The sequence below is a fragment of the Anolis sagrei genome, chromosome 5, assembly GCF_037176765.1.
Source record: "Anolis sagrei isolate rAnoSag1 chromosome 5, rAnoSag1.mat, whole genome shotgun sequence".
Taxonomy (NCBI): domain Eukaryota; kingdom Metazoa; phylum Chordata; class Lepidosauria; order Squamata; family Dactyloidae; genus Anolis; species Anolis sagrei.
The window spans coordinates 83,992,369-84,004,729 of NC_090025.1; the positions used below are offsets into that span (position 1 = coordinate 83,992,369).

General features: G+C 40.4%; 1 protein-coding gene across 3 annotated transcripts in view; it reads left to right on the forward strand.

The window, feature by feature from the left end:
* Nucleotides 1-501: 501 nt before the first annotated feature.
* SRPK2 (SRSF protein kinase 2) overlaps nt 502-12,361 on the forward strand; it is a 138,154-nt gene continuing 126,294 nt past the window's right edge. Inside the window, exons 1-2 of one of the 3 annotated variants that reach the window (XM_067468818.1) lie at nt 502-612; nt 738-819. In XM_067468818.1, coding sequence (XP_067324919.1) covers nt 597-612; nt 738-819 — 98 coding nt within the window. In that variant the 5' untranslated portion in view covers nt 502-596. Of the gene's footprint in view, nt 613-737; nt 820-12,361 lie in introns of those variants that run through there. The other 2 variants (XM_067468817.1, XM_067468819.1) reach the window with 2 other exon arrangements.

The window sequence follows — 12,361 nt, forward strand, 5'->3', positions numbered from 1 at the left end:
CACCGCTACCTTCCTGCCGGAGTGGTACCTATTGATCTACTCACATTTGCATGTTTTCGAACTGCTAGGTTGGCAGAAGCTAGGGCTGACAGCGGAAGCTCACGCCGCTCCCCGGAATCGAACCTGTGACCTTTCGATCAACAAGCTCAGCAACTCAGTGCTTTAACCCACTGCGCCACCGGGGGCTCCCATAGCCCAGAATATCAAGGTAGAAAATCCCACAATATCTGCTTTGAACTGGACTATCTGAGTCCACACTGCGATGTATTCCCGTTCAATGATGACAATGTGGGCTTTTATTCAGCAGTGTGGAAGGGACGAGCGTTGCTGTGAGTTTTTCAGGCTGCCAGAAAAAACTCACAGCAGCCCAGTTCTGCAAAAGTTGGGATTCCCTCAGAGGAGGTCCAGTCCGCCATCTTGGCCCAGCCGCCTCTTGGTTGCTTAGCGACGACCCCCCCTCCTGCTTCGGCGCCGCCTCGCGCTTGGGCTGGGATGAAGAGCGCATGCGCGCTTGCTAACGGGGCGGCTGCCGCTCCTGCTGCTCTTCGGTGGGCGCCCGGCGTTCCCTCACGGAGTCGGCGAGGAGGAGGAGGAGGATGAGCTCCCGGAAAGGTAGCCGAAGCGGGGCCCGGGAGGGAGGCGAGGGGGCCGGGGAAGGAGCGCGGAGAAGGGGCGCGGAAGGAGCAGCAGCCTTCAACCTCTCTCTCTCTCTCTCCTCTCCTTCCCTTGTGGCACAGTGCTGGCCCTGCAGGCCCGGAGGCGGCGCGCCAAACACCCGGCGGCGCCCGGCAGGAAGGAGAAGCAGCAGCCCCACAAAAAGTGAGTGCCTCCCGCCCGGGGAAAGAAGGAAGGAAGGAAAGAAGGAAGGGAGAAGGGGAAGCGGGCGTCTCTCTCTGGGTCGCGAAGGCATCCCAGCACAAACTTCCCTGAGCATCCCTCGTCCCGAAGGGCCCAGGGCGGCGGGGAAGACCGGTCACGGTCCCAGGCTGGATGTGGCGGGACTACACCTCCCATCCTCCTTTCTCAGCCCGCCCCCGACCCTGAGAGTATCTCAGCCCCCAGAATAAAACCCACACTACCTTGCCATAGATGCAGGCGAAACGTCAGGAGAGAATGCCTCTAGGACATGGCCATATTGCCCCAGAAAACCTACATCAACCCAGTGATTCCGGCCATGAAAGCCTTCGACAATACATAAAACCCACATTATCTGCTTTGAACTTGGATATAGGGCAGTGTGGACTCAGATAATCCATACCAAGCATATATTGATTTTCTGTCGTGATATTCTGAGTCATATGGCTGTGGAAGGGCCCTTAAGGGTCTGTATACCAAGTTTGGTCCAGATAGGAGCCCCCGGTGGCGCAGTGGGTTAAACCCCTTTGCCGGCAGGACTGCCCTTGAAGGCTGTTCGGAAACTTCAACTGGTCCAGCGAGCGGCAGCCAGATTGCTCACGACATACAGGGACCACACCACCCCCCTGCTGTGTCAGCTCCACTGGTTGCTGGTTCAGTTCCGAGCACAATTCAAGGTGCTGGTTTTGACCTACAAAACCCTGTACGGTTCCGGTCCAGTGTATCTGTCTGAACGTATCTCCCTCTACGTCCCACCCCGGAGTCTGAGATCATCTGGGGAGGCCCTGCTCTCGACCCCACCGCTATCACAAGTGAGGTTGGTGGGGACGAGGACCAGGGCCTTCTCAGTAGTGGCCCCTCACCTGTGGAACTCACTCCCGGGGGAAATTAGGGCATCAACATCCCTCCTCTCCTTCAGGAGGAAGGTAAAGACGTGGTTGTGGGACCAGGCCTTCGGGCAATCTGACAACTAGATATGGACAACCAGATGGATAGGACTGACAGGATTGACAATTGTGGAATTGGAAACTGGACTATGAGATTGCGAAATGCTGACCGTCAATGAGGAGAAATGGTTTGTATTGGTTTTATTGCTTTTACTGGTTTTATGGTTGTTTTCGCCTTGCAAGAATTGTTGTTTTCTGTTAATGGATGTTATTTTGTCTTATTGTTGTTATATGATGTGGGCATCAAATTGTGCCTTGCTTTTGTAAGCCGCCCTGAGTCCCCTTTGGGGTGAGAAGGGCGGGGTAGAAGCAACCGAAATAAATAAATAAATAAAACCAACAGGTCACAGGTTCGAATCCGGGGAGAGGCAGATGAGCTCCCTCTATCAGCTCCAACTCCTCATGCGGGGACATGAGAGAAGCCTCCCACAAGGATGATAAAAACATCAAATCATCCGGGCGTCCTTGGCCAATTCTCTCACACCAGGAGTCACTCCTGACACGACAAAAAAAAAAAAAAAAAAAGGTCCAGATTAATTGACAGGGCACAATGGATGTGCGTGGACTACAATTCCCATCACCCTCTATCCGGCCTCCCCTTGAAACAACCTACCAGTATCAGGCTTTTGCAGAATGATGGCTGAGATCGGTTATTCACCACAATATACGGACTGAATTGGACATGATTTTATCATGACAAATGGCTTTTATGTATTTTATCCTATATGTATTTGTTAATTCACTGTTGATGCATGATGTTTTAGATCAGGGGTCCTCAAACTTTTTAAACAGAGGGCCAGGTCATAATCCCTCAAACTGTTGGAGGGCCAGATTACAATTTGAAAAAAAACCTCATGAATGAATTCCTATGCACACTGCACATATCTTATTTGTAGCGCAAAAAAACACTGAAAAACAATACAATAATTAAAATGAAGAACCATTTTAACAAATATAAACTTATTAGTATTTCAATAGGAAGTGTGGGCCTGCTTTTGGCTGATGAGATAGGGTAGTAGTAGTAGTAGTTGTTGTTGTTGTTGTGTGCTTTCAAGTCATTTCAGACTTGGGTTGACCCTGAACGAGGGCCGGGTAAATGACCTTGGAGGGTCGTATCTGGCCCCCGGGCCTTAGTTTGAGGACCCCTGTTTTAGATTTTTACTGTTAGCATTGAATTTTTGCTGTCAGCCGGTCTGAGTCCCTCTACGGAGGTAGAGAAGATCAGGATATAAAAGTTGTAAATAAATAAATAATAAATAAATATAAATTGGATAATGAAGAGTCTGTGTATCAAGTTTGGTCCAGATCCATCAAGCCAGCTAGGCACTGTTGTGTTATATACAAACATACATACATACATACATATATATATATATATATAAAAATGTAATGTTCATTTGTGAGATTAACATAAGTCAAAAACCACTGGACAAATTGACATGAAATTTGGACACAAGACCATCACTCATAAAACTCTGAAAAACACATCAGAAGAGACTTAAAAAGCAACCCCCCAAAAAAACAAAAAAAAAAACCCAAAATACATAAAAATGCATGTGCATAACCACATAAATACACATATACACACAGATATACACATACATACACACACAAACGTTTGGCAGGGGATAGCTTTTATATATCTATATCTATCTATCTATCTATCTATCTATATATATATACACACACGCACACACACACACACACATACATACATACACCTATCTGCCTGTCTAAGGCCCCTTCCACACAGCTGAATAAACTCCCACATTTTATGCTTTGAACTGGGATATATGCAGCGTGGAATCAGATAATCTAGTTCAAAGCAGATATTGCGAGAGTTTCTACCTTGATATTCTGAGTTATATGACTGTATTGAAGGGCCCTGAGGACCTTATTACACTAGGGGCCCTTCCACACAGCCATATAACCCAGAATATCTGCTTTAAATTGGAATATAGGGCAGTGTGGACTCAGATTACCCAGTTCAAAGTAGATATTGTGAGATTTTATGCCTTGATATTCTGGGTTATATGACTCTAGCATGGTTAGTGACTTCTGCAGAATTCTGAGGCATGTAGTTTAGGAGAAGAGCATTTAAATTGCTCAGCCAATCAGGTCCTGGGTCTCCCTAAACTACAAAACCCCAGGACGCAGCAAGCGGATTTAAAGTGGATCCATGCTCTGGTGTGATGAGGCTGTATATTTTTATATGTATGTTTGCATATTTGGGCTTTTGCATATACTGGCAGTTCCCAAAGGTTCTGTAGGTTTGTTCTTAAGTTGAATTTGAGTGTAAGTCGGAAGAGGTAAATTTATAAGTGTAACTCCAGCCATAAACACACACACATATACATACATACACACATGTTTTGGATAGCATAGAGAAGGGTGTTTGTTTTGCTGTCTGTGCCCCTGTTCAGGAGATTTTCCCTCACTTTCTGTTCCTGCGAATATTGGATTTTCAAAGAATAAAATACAGACTACAAAGAAGAGTTTTTGTTCCTTTGCATGTGGTTTATAACTCAAAGTGCCATACAGGCAGTCCCCAAGTTACGAACAAGATAAATTCTGTAGGTTTGTTCTAAAGTTGAATTAGTATGTAAGTTGAAACGGGTACATTTAAAATTGTAATTCCATCTATATATGCATATATGTGTGTGTATAAGCTTTAGATAGCAGTGGGAAGGGTTAATTCCCCTTTGTTTTGCTGTTTCTGCCCCTGTTCAGAAGATTTCACTTCACTTTCTGTCCTTGTGATAATTGGAGTTTGAAAAATATGGCTTGTTGTAGGAACAAGGATTGGTAATAAAGCTTCAGTGGAGACATCTTTTCCCCCTGATAACTCTTTGAGAAGTGAACTTTCTTTCCTGGAGTGGATTTTTCTCACTTCCCGTTGTCTCAGCCCCGTTCTTAACTGTAAGTTGTTTGTAAGTTGGATGTTTATAACTCGGCGACTGCCTGTATAGAAGGTAAACTTAATTTCACTATTTGTGTTTATGAAACATAAATTAATTTCTTGTTTGGACTTGGGTCATTATGTACCAATATTATGTACATGTGTGCAAATACAGGTATCCCCAAATCAAAACAAAAAATGGAAAATCTGGAATATTCCTGTTGCCAAGCATTTGGGATCAGGGATGCTGTGTTGGCCTGAAAGGCACACTGAGCCTTCCTTCTGGTGTCGCAGCAGCAGCAGACGCGCCAGCTGGTGTCTCTCCCTGTCCCCATCCTCCCCACTCCAGTGAATCCTTTCTGCCACCCTGTTTATGTGTATTTTCTGACAGAGACAGAAATACGCTTCTGGTGTCTTGTTTTCCCCGCCTCACCCCTTTTCTATGCATACTTTTCACCCAGATGCAAGGATTTGGGGAACATTGCCTCTTATATATTTTTGTGGAGGTGCTCCGTAAGCATCTGCTGGTGTGCACATGTTCATATCCGTCTTCCCTGTTTAGCTGCTCTGCCAATATACTCCACCCCCCCTCCCGGCTGTCCTCATTGATGCTGATGCCATAAGTGCCAGACTTATATACCCTTCCCTGAGGCTCAGGTCTGTTAAAGCACTTCCTCATTTCAGTCTGAAAACAACTCTTATGAACTAGGTCACTGTTCTTGTGGGGGAAAGGAGATGGAGCAAGAATGATCTGCCTGCGGGTTCTCAAAGAGTATTACTGTGTTTTGAGACTTTGCTGTTTTGAAGCTGTGTATTGGACCCTGTTTGTGTTATTTCAGTGTATAATTTATAACATAAAGGTGCATATATTGTCTCAAAAATGGAAGGAGATGAGTGTGCTATACGTTTTATTTATAGAGTATTTTATGCTGTTGTTTGTTCTGTTGACCACATTCTTATATCCTATATTGATCAGTGCTGTTTGTGTACATACTGAAATCATTTTTATTAGATATTTATTTTATTAAAGGGATAGTGGGATAGTGTTCCATATTGGTATTCCTGGTAACTATCTGTGACCTAGTTCTATGACCTGTACTATTTCCGATTTTAGATAGGCTTCAGTAACTGACTGATGAACTGAGCTGTGCTTTCTGCAGACAGAAAGATTCCAGCCTAGTCTTCTTATTTCTCATGGAGAAATACAGAAACAGGAGCCTTTCCCTGCAATTTGTAGTGGTACAGTGCAGACACAGTCTGTCATATTAGCCTGTTCCCTAGGATTTTATCTAACATTCTTTTTGAAGGTTTCTTGGTCTTTAGCATTGCACTTCCGTCAGGTCTCATCATGTATGCGAAACTGCAGGAAGAGGTCTCCTGGGTTTCAGTGTGACATATCTATGAAAGACTTAACCAATATTTCTTCTTTCGGTCTCAGTTTAAAGAGGCTATTGAAGTTTTGAATTAATAGTTGGACTCAGTAAGTAATCGGTTATGGGTTAATAAGTTAAAAAAATCTATAAAGAACCGAAGTATTTCTGATCAATATAGGGTTTTTTTGGGGGAAAAGGAAATTCACCTGTGCCAGATTATATTACTGTTTTGGGGCTTCTTCTGAATCCTTCTTTGAATTTGGGTGCACAGGTATTGGTGATAATCAGGAACAAATTTGTTCAGCTAAATGGATGTGATCGGACAGTGTTAATATATGCTCAGAAATAAATGTCAAATAGACTACTGCAATTATTTTTACATGGATCTGCCTCTGAAAAACATTCATAAACTCTCGCTGTCTCAGAATGCTGCAGCCAAAACATTGATGGTGGACCAGGTGGAAAAATCACAGGTGGCCAACCTGTAATCTACCTGCAGCCCTCAACAGTTCTCCCTGTGTCCCAAAAATCTTTGCCCTCTCTCATTTATTGCCCAATCAATCAACTCATCAGAGATACCACTGTTCTTAGGAGTGCTCTTCTATGAAACAAGATGAATTCTCTAGTCCATGAAGCAGTTTTGGAGATAACAACTTCGCATGCATCCCACTATTTTTCTGGAGGAAAGTACTATATTGGTTAAGGAGAACTGGCCCAGCTCTGTTCTTTTGCTATTGCAAATGCTGCAGTGGGAGAGCAGCGAGTTGAACTCTTTGGAACAGCCACCTGTTTGATATCTCACTTGGAGTGGGCCCTTGGACTAAGACAGAGAATAATTACTGTACATACTCGAGTATAAGCCTAGTTTTTCAGCCCCCCTTTTTAGGCTGAATAAGCTCCCCTTGACTTATACTCGAGTCAAGGTTATTTATTATTTTATTCTGTTATTAGTATTATTTTTATTTCATGTATTATTTTATTACATTTACAGTATTTTACTCTATTATGATTATTATTACATTTATTATATTTTATTATTATTGCATTTATTATTTTACTCTATTATTACAATTATTTAACTGTTATTGCATTTCCATTATTTTACTTTATTATTATTATTATTATTATTATTATTACATTCATTATTTTACTTTATTATTATTGTTGGAAGGATACGTAAATACATTTACATTGAAGAAGGTTAGAATAATGATTTAATCAGAGTTGGGCAGTCTTATCTCAAATTACAATTTTATGTAAATATTCAACACCATTTCACCACCTGATGCCTCAATTAATGTATTTTTATTGGTATCTATTTTTATTTTGAAATTTACTAGTAGCGGCTTCATTTCTCACCCTCAGCTTATACTCGAGTCAATATGTTTTCCCAGTTTTCTGTGGTATAATTAGGTGCCTCGGCTTATATTCGGGTCGGCTTATACTCAAGTATATACAGGTAAGTTCTCTGGGCAGTCATGCTGGTTGTAGCACAAGCAGTATACAGGTCCATCTGGGACAATTCCTTGTTAAGAGGTAAAGTCACATCAGAGGAAACCATTAGGATCGGTCTGGTTGTCCAGACAGAGAGCCCTTCAGTATTCCCTTCTCAGAATTGACAGAGATCTCGAGTGGGGCACAGCAGTTGGGGGTTATATGATGGAACATTTTGCCTCGACACTGGTTCTTTTCAGCAATAGAGCAAAAGTATTTAGAATTTCTGGAGAAAGAAGCTTTAGCCCCTGCTGATCTCAAGATAGCCTAGATTGGTACAATTAGGGAGGCATTAACCTCATTCTTCAATAATGCCAAAGCAGGCAACTGTGCTTCTGTGAATGTGGATGATTGTGGATACATATGGTGTTGAGATTGTGTTTTTGTGTTCACTTATGAGCGTGTGTCTCTGTGTGTGCCTCAACACTCTACTGCATGCAGCTATTTAGGGCTGCACAACCTTTTTGTCCAAGTCAAGTTATTTCCTTAATCTGCTCAGAAATAATGTGTTCTGAATCTTCTTTCTCCTGAGTTGGCATCCCACTATATATCCGAATACAGCTGTTACACCTTTGGTTTTTCCACTCAGCAATGCAGCTGTGGCCCATAAAATAGCACTGAATAATTTACAAATAGACTAACCACATTCTCCATGCTTTCAGTGATCATGTTGCCAAAATTAGTGTATTGAAAACTTTTCTTTTTAAAAAAAGATGTATTTTTTAAAATGCAAACCTTACTGTAATCAGAAGAAGAAAGGAAATATAGTACAGGGAGCTCATGGTATCCACTGGGATTTGGCTCCAGGAGCCCTCGTGAATATTAACATTTGTGGATGTTCAAGTCTCATTGTGTACAATGGCACAGTAAAATGGTGTTTCTTTTATAAAACATCAATATTGGGGGGAGGGGGTTGGGATTTTTTTTTTTTGTGGAAGGCAATATTTTTAAGCTGTGGATGGTTGAATCTGTGAATTCTGAATCTGTAGATATGGAAGGCTGACTAGAAATCCTCCCAAGATACCAACTACAATACAACCCTTTTACAGTATGATTCTTAAAGAATACCACTTTGAATCTGATCTGATATACAGGTTTTTATTTTACCATTTATTTATTATCTTTACCCCGAGGAGTCATGAGGGCAAATGATGTCTGAAAGATATTTTTTCCGCAGAAAGATTTATTTTCCAAGTTTCTATAGGTACATTACATTACTAAAAAAAATTCTGCAGAAAGATTTATTTTCCAAGTTTCTATAGGTACATTACATTAATAATGTTTTTGTCTTTTTTGTCTATGAAGCAAAATATAATTGGAAGGGGAAGCTAAATCTTCTGCTCTTCTCCTTGTGATGATACCTGATGAAGGAAAGGGGACACTTACATTCCATGCTTCCACACTCTAATGCCAACGACGGATTTATATAAGAAGACACCTCTTAAGTAGCCTTGAGTTATAAACAGTTTTTTGTTACATTTTTCTATTTTAATTAAAAGCATCAGCGTATATAATCACTTTTAAAAATAGAGTTTATATAGTTCTGTGCCATGTTTTCTCCTATCCATACTTTTTAATGTAATATCCATCCCACAAGTTTTGTTATAATTTTTATAAAAAACTTTCTTATTGTCATTATAAGGCATTCTGATGATTTTAGAATCATTTATGTTTTGCCATTAGTGTAATCTTAGTGATAGAATACCAATTGTATGAAATTCTAAACTAATTTCTGACATTTCAATTGTATTTTGATAGTTTACCCTAACAGCAGTCCTAAGACATATTTGCATGTGTTTTTGAGAGAGAAAAATGTTTGTCATTGGTTTAACATTTTTTTCCATCAGATTCATAGTACTGGGTTCAAATTCAGTGTTATATTTTATGTCTGTTTAAAATTATTTGAGTAGTATTGATTAAGAAATACGAATTGTAAGCATATTGTGATTTTCTTGTGTAGTGATTGCAACAACTTACAGAACATGGAATCGTGTTTTCTCTCTGTGGTTCTGTGTCAAGAGGTCTTGTTTTGCAGCTTGTATCTTGACATCTTAGTGGTATTGTTAATTACTACTGAATTTCAGAGGGAATCTTCCGTTTTCTACAAATCAAAATAATTTAATATTCCTATTGAATCGATTGAGCTGCATTCATTAAATATTTTAGTGACATGGGTGAAATAAAGATGTATTGAGTGCTAGTTCTTGCCATGTGGACCTGAGTTCAGTTGGACCATTTAAGTGATAAATTGTTCCTCAGTATAATTGTTATAATCTAACCTCTGGGAAAAAAAATCAGCCTAATTTGAGCCAGCCCTATATAAAAGTAAACAATGGAAGATACTGTAATTTGTGCCCTCTGCACTATTTGCCTTCATTTGCACATTTCTGGTGGAAATTTAGCTTATTCTCGACTTACCTGTCTTCAGTCACTTTTTTTTCTGTGGAATGTATATGCCTTCTGGTGATAAAGTTATAGCAGCATTTTAAAGCTAGGAACGAGGATGTTAGAACTGCCTATATTGTTTCTGTAAGACTGACTCAAGCTAAAGAGAGTAGTAGTGTGGAGGATGTTTGTTCAACCATTTTCATGTAATGTAACTGCCTACCTTGTTGGGGATGCAAGGGTATGGGCAGGAATTTCAGCATGGGGTATACTAGTATGGTGGTATGTAAGCATAATCTGTATGTGTAGTGCTCACCATGACAAAACTCCTGTGCATTCTCTTTTAGTGTTTATGCACACATGCTTTGATCCTTTGTGTCACATTCAATGACATTTAGAAGCCTACAGAGAGACAGTGGGAGGAAAATCCTTAGAACATGGCATTTGTCACTGTTAATGTAGAAAACAAGAGGCTTCATCAGCTCCACACAAAGTTTCTATAGTGGATGGGACATTGAAAAAAAGCTCCTCAAGTAGATCAAAAGGACAAGGATTTTCTTGATCTTAGAAACTTTGATTAATATATTATTCTGCCGACTAGCAGTTGGATCGTCAGGGGATATCTGTGGAAGCAAAATGAGAAATGGTTGTGCTTAATCAATGTTCAGAGGTCTGCAAGAGCCTGAACTGTTTAATTTTCACATTATTGACAACCATTTTTAAATTTGGGTAGGAGACTGCCAATGAATACTAGGGACATGTACCCATCTTATGCTTCTGTAGACAATCATGTTAGAGCGGTACATGCAAAGGTTAAGGTACATAGAACTTTAAATAAATTTTAAATGAAGATGCCAGCATAATTTTTAAATGTACTTGATTTAGAAGCAGCTCCCTCATGATACTGAATCGAGAAGTTCTAGGAAATGTTCCTTTGAAATATTAGTTAAGGAAAAAAACAAAAACAAAACTCTTTTAACTTATAGTATAATAGTGTAAGCAACTGATATTTCTATTTTTTCTTTGTAAAAACATATCAACTTTATCATTGTAATTTGCTTTTGAATGATAATTCAGAAAACATGCTCACATGTGGGATTTTTTGGTTGGAACTGTTATTGCACTTGCTACCAAGACATTCATTTCAGAATCGAGGCATGATATGATTCTCCTCACACTTTGCATTTATTGCCACTGTTGTTGTGTGTCTTCAAGTTATTTCTCACTTATGATTATCCTACCATGACCATATCATGGGATTTCTTGTCAAGATTTATTCATAGAGGATTTGCTTTTGCTTTCCTCTGAAGCTGAGGGATTATGATGTGGCCAAAATCACTCAGTGGGTTTCCACTGCTGAGCAGAAATTCAGATCCTTGTCTCCAGAGCTGTAGTCCAAATACTTAAACCACATCACACTGGCTATTTGTAGTTAATTACAAACGTGTAGGTCAGACAGAACAAAGTAATGTACTGTTGAAGTTAAATATAATTAATAAATTGAATTTAGGATCACTATAGCAATTTTATTAAAAAAATAAACATGTACTAAAGCAGGGGTCTCCAAACTAAGGCCTGCAGACCTGATGTGACTCTTCGTTTACCTGCGCCCTCACACCCTAAACTTTAAACTTAAGGTTGCCCTAAGTCTGAAACAAAAGCACACAACAACAATCTTAATTGACTTGACTGTTTTGTTGTTTATTTGTTCAGTTGCTTCCAACTCTTGGTGACCTCATGGACCAGCCAATGCCAGATCTCATTGTCTGCCACCAGCTCCTTCAGAGTCAAGCCGGTCACTTCAAGGATACCATCCATCCATCTTGCCCTTGGTCGGCCCTTCTTCTTTTTTCCTTCCATTTTCCCCAGCATCATTGTCTTCTCTAAGCTTTCCTGTCTTCTCATGATGTGGTCAAATTACTTCATCTTTGCATCTAATAGCCTTCCCTCCAATGAGCAGTCAGGCTTTATTTCCTGAAGTATGGACTGGTTGGATCTTCTGGTGGTCCAAGGCACTCTCAGAACTTTCCTCCAACACCAGAGTTCAAAAGCATCTATCTTCCTTCACTCAGCCTTTCTTATGGTCCAGTTCTCACATCCATAGGTTACTATGGGGAATACCATTGCTTTGACTATGTGGATCTTTGTTGCCAGTGTGAGATCTTTATTTTTCACTATTTTATTGAGATTGGTCATTGCTCTCCTCCCAAGAAGTAAACGTCTTCTGATTTCCTTGCTGCAGTCTGCGTCTGCAGTAATCTTTGCACCTAGAAATACAAAGCCTGTCACTGCCTCCACGTTTTTTCCCTTTATTTGCAGGCTATTAATCTGTCTTGTTGCCATCATCTTGGTTTTTTGATGTTTAACTGCAACCCAGCTTTTGCGCTTTCTTCTTTCAGCTTGATTAG